Source organism: Protopterus annectens, chromosome 10.part0, assembly GCF_019279795.1.
Source record: "Protopterus annectens isolate FY-2018-M chromosome 10.part0, PAN1.0, whole genome shotgun sequence".
NCBI classification, from domain to species: domain Eukaryota; kingdom Metazoa; phylum Chordata; order Ceratodontiformes; family Protopteridae; genus Protopterus; species Protopterus annectens.
Window position 1 is genome coordinate 459,588,335 of NC_056744.1, and position 12,619 is coordinate 459,600,953.

The 12,619-nt window shown below is 37.7% G+C and overlaps 1 protein-coding gene across 2 annotated transcripts in view; it reads left to right on the forward strand.

Moving 5' to 3' along the window:
* The window catches only part of B4GALT2 (beta-1,4-galactosyltransferase 2), a 2,452,938-nt gene that overhangs the window by 1,399,125 nt on the left and 1,041,194 nt on the right, over positions 1-12,619 (forward strand). For both annotated transcript variants that reach the window (XM_044085356.1, XM_044085357.1), the window contains exon 3: positions 2,973-3,208. In XM_044085356.1, coding sequence (XP_043941291.1) covers positions 2,973-3,208 — 236 coding nt within the window. The remainder of the gene's footprint in view (positions 1-2,972; positions 3,209-12,619) is intronic.

The following is a 12,619-nucleotide window of genomic DNA, read 5'->3' on the forward strand; positions in this document are numbered from 1 at the left end:
TATAGAGTACAACGCCCCTTTTGGTATGTACCTCACAAAACATCTACAACAACTGGAAAGGCCGCAAAAATACCTCACAAAGAGGATTACTGGCCTCAAACAGATGCCTTACGCAGACCGTCTCAAAAAACTCCAGCTTTACTCCGTCGCATATCGCCTACTCAGAGGTGATCTCTGCCTAACATACAAAGCTATGTCAAACCCAGAGCTGTTGGATATGCTCCACTTAAAGACATCCCAATGCCTCTGAGCTACACGATCTAGGGACCTAAACCTTGTCACCACAATAAACAGAACATGCTGGAGGGATAGATTCCTGTCCTAGAGACTTCCCATACTCTGGAACAGACTACCTATCTATGTCAAACAGAGCTCCTCATTAGCACTCTTCAAGAAAAATCTTGATGATTGGATGGGTAATAGGAAATTCACCCCAGGGATCACTTCTGTGGTTCTGCTTGACAGGGGTACAGGAAAATAATTTTCTTGGGTGGCGAAAGCCAGGGTACATTTTTGGCTAGGCTTGCCAATAGCCTAGTACCTACATATGAACCTATGAACCTAAAATGAACCATTAATACCTATGTTTCAGTCCTCTGCCTAATACAGAAAAACTTACTCATTCTATAGAACACCTCTTTAGCTTTGCTTTATGCCACACTAGAAGTGAATTTCTTTTTTAATCCCTCAAAATATTTTATTTTTTAAGTTACAAAATATATTAAAATAATTCAATATATTTTACAATTTAAATATAACAGTACACATTTCAAAAATAAAAGAGTCAACAAAAACTATTTGTAACATTATACAAATTAGAGGTGAATTTCTTGATGTCCATTTCTTGAACATATAATAATTTGTTTATGATGAGAAACCGTTTGTGTTATATTTGACTCTGAAGTTGCATAAGCAGATATAAGGTTATGTTTTTTGCCAATTTCCTAGTACTGAGTCACTGAGCTCCATGTATTACAAGGTTATTTCTTATCATATTCAAAGCATAATCATAATTCTGTGTGCATTCTTAGGGAGTAATGTGTATTTAAAATTGCCAGAATGTTGACTATATTGGTGAATTAGTGCAGTGCAATGGAAGGAGGGAGAGAGAATTATGTGGTAGCCTAAGATGTGCAAGCTATGCTGCAAGCTCTCAAGGATAACAGTTTGTTCACTTCATGAGTTGTAGCGGTTTAATTCATTTTTTTTTTACATGTGCATCTTGCTTGTTTTTTTTCTTCTGGTAATTAACATTAAATTAAATAGCATTCAGAATTTTCTCTTATCATTTGTGGTTGTTTATAGGAGGATAAATCTGTGAAATCAAGATGAATGAATGAAAATCATACTGTCCTTGAGGTGGTAAACTGTTAGGCTACATCATTATTTTACACTGTGACTTGTCTGGTATATCCTGCACATTAAATATTTCACCTCTCAATCATCTTCTAAGATCCAGCTTTAACAGAAGTCATCAGTCAACATTTGGAATTAACATGCTTTTTAACCATTTTTATATCAAACTTCCAACACATTCTTTTTGCAGACCTGCTCTGATCTTATCTAGAAACATGTTTGGTGATGTTTAAGCAATCACCACTTGGAATTGAATCCTACAACTCCAGTGTAATAGCGCATGATGACATTTCCTAGTTAAGCAGGATTGAAAAACTATAACAAACATGTTAATAAATTGACATTTTGTGACAGAGAAGTAAAGTTCTCAACTGAAATGCATCAAAGGCAGAAATCTTATAATGACATTCAATTCATTTTATTCATTCATTCTTTTTTTTTTGAGGGGTAAGTGGGGTGGTCCTTCTAGACCAGTCCACAGTGTAATCAAAGACATAATGTGTATTAGGAGAGTCTACAAATAGCAATGAATCAAACAAAAGTACAGCACTGGATGTTATATAACTACTGCAGAATACAGCACTTCACATATAGAAAATAGCAATATTCGCTGTTACGGTAATATCTGCATGCACACTTTTCAACTGTTCTATATATTACTGTCAGCTGATATCCTTTTAGTGTATTGGACATGAAAAAACAGATGTAACTTTATTGTGAAAGAAGCTGTTGTGCTAGACGCACAACAGAACTCCCAACAAACTAAATGCAGCAAGTAAGAAAAAGTAACATCTGGCAACATAAGATAATCCCTCCCTATGCTTAATTGTAACAGTGGCACATTAACACAGTGGATAGCATTGTCACTTCACAGCAAAAAGTTCACTGGTTTGATTCTCGGCTGGGGTGCCTTCTGTGCAGAGTCTGCATGTCCTCCTATGTTCAAGTGGGTTTCTTCTGGGTGCTGTGGTTTCCTCCCACATTCCAAAGACATGAGTAGGTGGACTGGGCACTCTAAATTGGTCATAGGTGTGAGTGTGTGGCAGGGCTAGCCACCTGGCAATGTAAACTTTGGCTATAGATGATTGTCACTGTTGAATTGACACCCTAACCCCATGTGGAAAAAGGGGTTTGTGGATGGATAGATATTTCAAGAGCCCTTGGGGAAGGGGTTGGCAAAATGATTAAGGTGTTTACCTCACAGATACAAAGTACAGGGCCTGATCCTGAACTCTGGTTATTGGGTAGGATTGTAATAATTTACAGACTGATAGCCTAGTCTTAATCTGTGAACCTGCCTATTAGAGTTTAGAATATTCAGCAGTATTATGACTTTTGAAGCCTCAGTTGTTAATCTCTTTGTGATCAATGTAGGGAATGCAGAATTTGAACTGCTGGCTTACTACTAAAATGTTTTACTTGCCAGTGTATGGTGACACCTCAGGCTTTGACTGGAAGTTCCTTGTGTATCTGCCCTTATCCTGACCTGCTACATGGAAAACTAGAAGGAAAATTTATCTGTCTAGTAAATTCTCTCACTGCTATAACTAAAAAATGTGCTACTTGAAGAAGCTGTTTTATTTATCCAGTGAAGGTTTTTCTTGTGTCTCCATCAGTGGGTCGTTTACTGATTGAGTTCAGTACACCAATGACACAAGAACGACTGAGGAAGGAGAACCCAGATGTCAAGGAAGGTGGCCGATACTCCCCACCTGACTGTAAGGCAAGACAGAAAGTTGCTATCATCATTCCATACCGAAACCGCGAACACCACCTAAAATATTGGCTGCACTACCTCCATCCTATCTTACGTCGACAGAAGATTGACTACGGTATTTACATCATCAACCAGGTCAGTTCCTTGAACTTACTTCATAATGTTACTGTAGGACCTGTTATGAGCACTGGTGTTTCCAATCAATCTTAGATGAGAAAAAAAGCTATGTTATTAATGCCTTTACAACTTATCCCGAGGTTCTTACAACATCACAGAGTATTGTTAGTTGTTCACTTATTAAGTCATGGAAAGTCTGGAAAATTTAATCCTCTTAACTGCAGCCACTTAGATCACCTATAAACAAACTGTGCCACAGCTGGGTCTATATTATAAGATAGATGGTTGAAAACATCGAACACCATATGGTCGATACCATATGGTTGATGTCTTTAAAGATCGAACTTATAAAAACAACAAAAAAAGAAAAAGTACCCTAACGGGTTTAAAAAAGGGGGGCAAGCCCCCCTGCAACCCCCATACCCTCGCTACTTAAATATACCAACTCTGAGACTGCACTACATTGCAGTAAATGGAAATCTCCCTTTACAGAGATTTCCGTTTACACGTTCGATGTTGTGCACTTTCGCTATTCTCGTGTCAACAATATCAGCTTCGATATTGTCGGTTTTCAAGAATATAATATTAACCCATCACAGCTGATACTTCTACCATAATGGCTGATGTAATGATATGATTTCAAAGTTTCTTGCACTTTGGATTGCAAACTGCAATCTAAATGTTATTATGGCAACTTCTGGGGCAATAACAAAAGCTCCCATGATTATCTGCATTCCAGTTGTCTAACAGTCAGTAACACTATAGAACTAATTTTTATTTAAAAGATGCCAGTTTGTTTGGTATAAATTTAGAAAATATGTTTTTATTTGTTACAGTGCTACTTTTGACTCGTTCATGAAAACAGAGCCTGTGCAACTTAATTTGCACGGATTTCTGCTGTGCAACAGATGTAATCCTCATTTGTGACATCAGAGTACAACCACAGTATTTATAGGCTGTGCTTACCTTTCCCTCTCTCACATTACAGTTGCCATGTAATTCAGAAATGAGCAGATGGATACAGTAAGTAATACTTTTCACAAAACTGAATTATTGTGAAGGTGTCAGGAAGATATTTACATGAAAGTGCTGAAATGTGAATTTAGTTTCTAAATTTTACAGTGGCTCCAAAAGCTTCTCTTCTTTATCAGATCCTTTTAAAAAGTTGTACAACTTTATGTAGCTGCTTACAGATGAACTTTATGTAGCTGCTTACAGATGCACTTTATGGTAAAAACACACGTCTGTGGATGATGAGATGGTGCTGGTGTACCAGATGCTGATATCTGTTCTGAGAGGTTGAAGGAACGTTCATGCCATGGAACAGATAAACATTCTGCTTTGCGCAGACAGCAAATGTGAGAACGGATTAGCGTCGAAATAACTAGGAGGCAGGAGGTCTTGTGAAGCCATTGTTGTAGCAATAACAAAACCTGACCTTGAGAAAGCTAATTACATTCCCCTACCCTTGTTGGCATAATTCTTTTTTAAGCATGGAGACACTTGTATCAACTGCTGTGTTATACAGAGCCAGTTAACTTGATGGTGCCTCTAGACCAGTTTTTATCTTATTTTGGGCAGAGTCATGCAGGGCCATAACTTTAGATAGAAAATGACTTCATATTTATCTTTGTGTTTAGCGACAAGTGTGTTGTGTATTGTCTTGTCTCACTGCTTTGCAGAAAATGTGCTTCTTAGTTTATCACTATATTTAGTGGACAGATATTGTTTCCATTGACTTTAAGTTATTAATTAGACATACTGTGACATGAATGTTTTAGCACCGGGAAAGGTCACAGATCACATCGGCTTTAATTCCTGTTGTATTTCAATACTGAAGATATCACAAGGCTATGCAGAGTTTGCATTGAATGGATAAGGTTTTTGTCATATTTATTATTTTTACTTGCATCTCCTTTGCTGGTTATGGACCTGTAGTTTACATATGACAGAATGAAATATCTGTACTAAGAATGTTAGATGTTTAAAAAATATGTCATTGTGTTGCAAAATGAGTTGCTTTAATCATACTAAACTCAAAAACAATGGTGAAAATCAGTTACATGTCTGTTCTGTAAGTGAAAGAGAAAATGTTTTTTCCAGAATTTATAACAAAACAGGACTAGGTTTATACTACTAGCAAAAAGTGGAGTGGGCTTGCGGTATAGCTATTTTTTTAAAATCAGACTTTAGGTAGCAAGATTTAAAACATTTAATATATTTTGAGTGTAACTTTGGATGAAGTCTAAGAACAAAAATGTATAGTTTCATATGTTTATCCTAACCTAGCAGTTCATCAGATATTGTAGACTTAACCAACAATGCTGTAAAAGGAGAAACATTGAAAATGGACTTACAGTTCAGAAGACTGCGGTGATGGACTTACAGTTCCGAAGACTGTGGTGATGGACTTACAATTCCGAAGACTGTAGTGATGGACGTACAGTTCCGAAGACTGTGGTGATGGACTTACAGTTCAGAAGACTGCGGTGAAAGGAAGAGAAGATGAGATAATTCGGGACATATAGTCAGATTATTATTAGCTTAGATGACATTGGATGGAAGGGAAATAGAGAGTGGAAGGAGAAAAGAGAGGAAAACAAAAGCAGGGAAGCAACAAGGAGGATTAAGATGTGATAATGCTTGTGATAAGGCATTTTTGGGGAGTGGCATATACTAACTAGGCATGTGCTTTCACCCTGTAAAAGCCTCCAGGAATGCACTGACATGGCCAAGTGATACAAAAAAGTGCACCGACATTACTATGGGGTTCGGGGGAATGCACTACACTGTCAGGGAATACCTGGTAAAATGCCCTAAGACAGAGATATTATAACAGTGATTGGGGGTTGGGGGGATGAACTAGACATTAGACATGATTCTCTAAAGTGCCATACTGACACCTATATCATAAAGAGGATTGGGGAGTGAGTGGATACATTAGGCCACTAAGGCATAATACATACGTGTGATAATGGCAATAAAGTATTACGGGGGTGGGGGGATCATGGTAGGGTAGGTAGGGTAGTGAGAAGTACAGGGACTGCAGAATGTGTGTGTGTGTGTGTGTGTGTGTGTGTGTGTGTGTGTGTGTGTGTGTGTGTGTGTGTGTGTGTTTGTGTGTGTCTGTGTGTGTGTTTGTGTCTGTGTACTTGTATTCATGAGACAGTGACTGGAGGGGATACCACTGTCTACATGAGCAGCAAGATTCTACAGTGGCATGCAGAGCAGCCACGATTTGCACATTGTGGTAGTGATTGAATTTCAAGAGCAGGAAACTACCGCATGCAGAGCAGCCATGATCTGCACATCATGGTAATGATTGCAGTTCAACAGCAGGATACTACCATGGCATGCAGAGCAGCCATGATCTGCACGTCATGGTAGTGATTACAATTCAGTATCAGGATACTACCATGACATGCAGAGCAGCCATGATCTGCACGTTGTGGTAGTGATTACAATTCAGTATCAGGATACTACCGTGACATGCAGAGCAGCCATGATCTGCACATCGTGGTAATGATTGCAGTTCAACAGCAGGATACTACCATGGCATGCAGAGTAGCCATGATCTGCACATTGTGGTAGTGATTACAATTCAGTATCAGGATACTACCGTGACATGCAGAGCAGCCGTGACATGCAGAGCAGCCATGATCTGCACGTTGTGGTGGTGATTACAATTCAGTATCAGGATACTACCGTGACATGCAGAGCAGCTATGATCTGCACATTGTGGTAGTGATTACAATTCAGTATCAGGATACTACCGTGACATGCAGAGCAGCCATGATCAGCACATCGTGGTAATGATTACAATTCAGTATCAGGATACTACCGTGACATGCAGAGCAGCTATGATCTGCACATTGTGGTAGTGATTACAATTCAGTATCAGGATACTACCGGATTACAATTCAGTATCAGGATACTACCGTGACATGCAGAGCAGCCATGATCTGCACATTGTGGTAGTGATTGCAATTCAATAAGCATTCAAATTAGCAGATGATGAGGTATTACCTCACTGCAGTTTGCATGTTTCTGAATCTTAAATGGGCAGGTCGCAGAAGGGCCTTTCTAGAATGGGCCAGAATTTAAATAAATTCCTAGGTATGAGTCTTTGCACAAAATCTACTAAATAAGTAATTCTTGTATTTGAAGAAGAAGTTGTAGAGAGCAGGGTTTGACACAGGTCAGAAGGAAAGGCACAGACCACGTTGCAGAAAACTATCAGCCACAATAAGCAAGGACAGAGGTTTTAGTTTATCCACACAGACTTGTCCTTTGAACTCTGCATTCTTTTGGTTGTAGTATTCTGTAGGATTTCTAGTTAGAAGAGTTGTTTAGAACTATACATGTCAAATGGGAGTATCAGACTACAGGGAATTAGCATTGATTGGGATCTCATGTACTGATATATGCAGTATATGCAGACAGGTGAATTTTATTACTGAAGAGAGTGTCATATGATGAATGTGACAAAACATGTTCTATGTATGAGCAAAATATAAAGTACTAAAAACTGCAATTATCACCTTTCTCAGTTATTACTGTTTTTATTTTGCTGTGCCATTTAAGAGAGGGAGATTTATTTTAAATTACTTCTAAATTTGCTTTTGTCCATTTATCCCGGGGATAATAATTTGTCCTCTGTCATGGCTTAATTGCAAAGTGGTCTGCCACTGTTTCATGGTCACTGTAATGTAGTCGATCACTGTAGGATATATCTTATACATTTTTAAGCATTCTTTTATCCGTGCATGTGGGACACTATCAAATGCTTTTTTTGTAGTCAATCCATGCCATACTTAGATTCTTCCCCTTTTTAAAGTTCTTCACTATGACTTTATTTAACAACAAATGATCCTTTGTTCCATATGACTTTCTTTTATTGCCCTTTTGTTCTACTGCCATAATTGAGTTTTCTTCTAAATAACTATAAACTCTGTCGGCATCAATTTCCATATATAGTTTATATGTCGTCGGAAGGCAAGTTACTGGTCTGTAATTTTTAGGGTGGCTTGCAGGTTTACTCTTAAGAAGGAGCATTGTTTTTCCTGTTGTTAGCCATGTTGGTGTCTGTTCAGGGTGTGCATATAAATAGTTCTTACTCATGGATAAATCTTCTTGCAAAGATGTTAATTACGTTAATACGTAATAAAGTTAAGTACTATATCTGGGCCTGGGGTTTTCCAATAAGGGTTTTTTTCTTAACTTTTTATTTCAATCTCTTTGCCTGTTTAAACTTCTTATTCTTTCTTTAACTTCTTCCATCCATTTAGCATCTTTCTTATGTTCCACAGGATCTTCATAGATATTTCTCCAAAATGTATCTATTTCTTCTTTTTTTGGCAGTCTTTCAATTCCTTTTACCTTGTTTCCCAAGTCTCTATAAAACTTTTTTGGGTCATCAATAAATTGATTATTTTGTAATTTTCGTTTATATTTATCTTGATATTTTCTAAGTTTTTCTGCCTGTGCTGAAATTTTTTGTTTATTATTTGCAATAGTGCATGATAGTCCCTGGTCTGTTCTAATACTGTGCATTGCTTTTATCACGTCTATCTTTCTTAGTATTTTTGTTGATCTGTTCCCTCCTCTATAGTCTTCTAACAGTGAGATTTCTTGTCTTAATGGCTTTATAGTTTTCTCTATTCAACATTTCCATGATGGTATTTGATTTCTCACCTGCCTTTCCCTCACTACCCTGTGTTCTTGGGGCAGAACTTTATCAGTTATTAATTTAGTTATACAGCATCCTGTTTACTTCTGTTATAGCACATGGATCTCTATGGATAGTCCTAATCACTGCATTCATTTGTTTTATCAGACTTCAGACTTTTTGGGTTTTATTAACCTTCTGCAGTCAATTTTTTTCATTGATCTTGATATATCTGTCTATATCTATTAAATCAAGCAACTCTTCTATTAGCTTAATTTCTTACAAACGGAGGGCACACCTCTTGTTTTCCATTTGCTGTGGGCATTCTATAGAAGGTTCTATAGCATCTTCCTGTGGCACATTCTCTTCAGTTTCATCCTGTACCATCTGTTGCTCTGTTATATGGGAACTCACTGGCCTATCACTCCTAAACATTGACTGCATCAGAGTTCCCACAATTTCCTGTTCCTTTCCTTGCTGTCTAGCTTCAAGTGAGCATTTATACTGGTTTCCTGTGTAAGGCTCAAAATTATCTTCATATGGGGCCTGACCAATTGCTTCCTGTTCCACTGATTTCACCTTAATTTGGATATCCGTTGGTCTATCCTGTTGTGGTGCGTTCTGAATTAGATTTTCTACACTGAATCCTTTACTTTGCAGGTACCCCATAACCTCAATTTTTATTTCTTTAACTTCTCCATTACTAACCTCCTTTTCTACTTTTCCTCTTTGTCTTCTTATTTTTTGTATTGTAAAGTTTTCCATGTCTGGATTCCTTTGCCTGTATTTCTCTTCAAATATCTTTGGTGCTGCTCTTTTTGTATTTGTTAGTTTTGCTTTCTCCTTTGCATAGATATTACACCATATTAAATCTTTTTTTCTTTCCCATGTCCTTATTTCTCTTCAGATGTTTCCTGATCTGCCTGCTTCTCTTTACTTTGGGGACTCGCTCCATCAATCTGTGATGTAATCTGTGTTAGACCTTCTACACCAAATCCTTCACTTTGCAGCCACTCCATAACTTCAACTTCTATTTTTTAACTTCTACTTTACCAATCTTCTTTTCTACGTTCCATCTTTTTGATATTATTTTTTATTGTGAAATTTACCATGTCTGGATGCCTTTGCTTGTATTTCTCTTCAAATATCTTTGGGGCTGCCTTCTTTATATTGATTAATTTGACTTTCCATTTTGCATAAATACTGCACCATATCAAATCTCTCTTTCTTTCCCATGTCCATATTTCTTTTTTGTACTTTTCAAATATCTCTTGGTTTTGTTATTTATATTTTCTCACTTCCTCAGATGCTTCTTTTTCCAAATGGTTCAAAATTTCTTAATCTATATACTGTTTTTCACAAATCTGTTCTATTAGTGTATGCAATTTTTCATTTGAAGCTTCTGACAGTTTTTCTTGTGGAAGTATATACAATGGGAGTAGATGCATATTGTAAAGATGTGCAAAATGAGTTGCTTGAATATGAATGTAATATGAGCAAAGGTGTCAACCAATCAGGACTCATAGCAACAGGCTCATGGACAACAGTAGACAACAGACAACCATGACATGCAGAGCAGCCATGATCAGCACATCGTGGTAATGATTACAATTCAGTATCAGGATACTACCGTGACATGCAGAGCAGCCATGATCTGCACATTGTGGTAGTGATTACAATTCAGTATCAGGATACTACCATGACATGCAGAGCAGCCATGATCTGCACATCGTGGTAATGATTACAATTCAGTATCAGGATACTACCGTGACATGCAGAGCAGCCATGATCTGCACATTGTGGTAGTGATTACAATTCAGTATGAGGATACTACCGTGACATGCAGAGCAGCTATGATCTGCACATTGTGGTAGTGATTACAATTCAGTATCAGGATACTACCGTGACATGCAGAGCAGCCATGATCTGCACGTCATGGTAGTGATTACAATTCAGTATCAGGATACTACCATGACATGCAGAGCAGCCATGATCAGCACATCGTGGTAATGATTACAATTCAGTATCAGGATACTACCGTGACATGCAGAGCAGCCATGATCTGCACGTCATGGTAGTGATTACAATTCAGTATCAGGATACTACCATGACATGCAGAGCAGCCATGATCTGCACGTTGTGGTAGTGATTACAATTCAGTATCAGGATACTACCGTGACATGCAGAGCAGCTATGATCTGCACATTGTGCTAGTGATTACAATTCAGTATCAGGATACTACCGTGACATGCAGAGCAGCCATGATCTGCACATTGTGGTAGTGATTGCAATTCAGTATCAGGATACTACCGTGACATGCAGAGCAGCTATGATCTGCACATTGTGGTAGTGATTACAATTCAGTATCAGGATACTACCGTGACATGCAGAGCAGCCATGATCTGCACATTGTGGTAGTGATTACAATTCAGTATCAGGATACTACCGTGACATGCAGAGCAGCCATGATCTGCACATTGTGGTAGTGATTACAATTCAGTATCAGGATACTACCGTGACATGCAGAGCAGCCATGATCTGCACATTGTGGTAGTGATTACAATTCAGTATCAGGATACTACCGTGACATGCAGAGCAGCCATGATCTGCACATTGTGGTAGTGATTGCAATTTAATAAGCATTCAAATTAGCAAATGATGAGGTATTACCTCACTGCAGGTTGCATGTTTCTGAATCTTAAATGGGCAGGTCGCAGAAGGGCCTTTCTAGAATGAGCCAGAATTTAAATAAATTCCTAGATATGAGTCTTTGCACAAAATCTACTAAATAAGTAATTCTTGTATTTGAAGAAGAAGTTGTAGAGAGCAGGGTTTGACACAGGTCAGAAGGAAAGGCACAGACCACGTTGCAGATCAGCCACAATAAGCAAGGACAGAGGTTTTAGTTTATCCACACAGACTTGTCCTTTGAACTCTGCATTCTTTTGGTTGTAGTATTCTGTAGGATTTCTAGTTAGAAGAGTTGTTTAGAACTATACATGTCAAATGGGAGTATCAGACTACAGGGAATTAGCATTGATTGGGATCTCATGTACTGATATATGCAGTATATGCAGACAGGTGCATTTTATTACTGAAGAGAGTGTCATATGATGAATGTGACAAAACATGTTCTATGTATGAGCAAAATATAAAGTACTAAAAACTGCAATTATCACCTTTCTCAGTTATTACTGTTTTTATTTTGCTGTGCCATTTAAGAGAGGGAGATTTATTTTAAATTACTTCTAAATTAGGAAAGCAAAAAAAAATACCACTTTTAAATTGCTAAGTGCTTTTGTCCATAAAAATGCCACTGATAAAAGACTTCATCAGATATATTTGTAGGGATGAAAATGCTTAACAAAACACATCTAGCTCACTGTATATCCACATGTGTGTTTTTTTCTGCTTTTTGTGTTTCTGCATGCTTGCTCATTTCTTTTAAAAGCGAACTCAAAAAATACCTCGCATCTCATTGGCTGTGCTCTTGTTCTAAACCTAACAACTTCACTAATACATGTCTTGCTACCCAACCTGCTGTTTAGCCAAGTATCTATGCCTCATAGCATTTGAATGTCTAAGCATTGTGAATTATGAAATCTGATTGTATTCTGTGTTCACATTTTCTGATACGTCTCTGCCAATCAGATGTAAGTCTGCACATTGTGTATATTGATATCTGCCTGTATTCTTTGTCTATATATTTCTAAACATCTGCCTGAGTTTATCACTCAGTGATGTATGTACTGTCTCTTTTT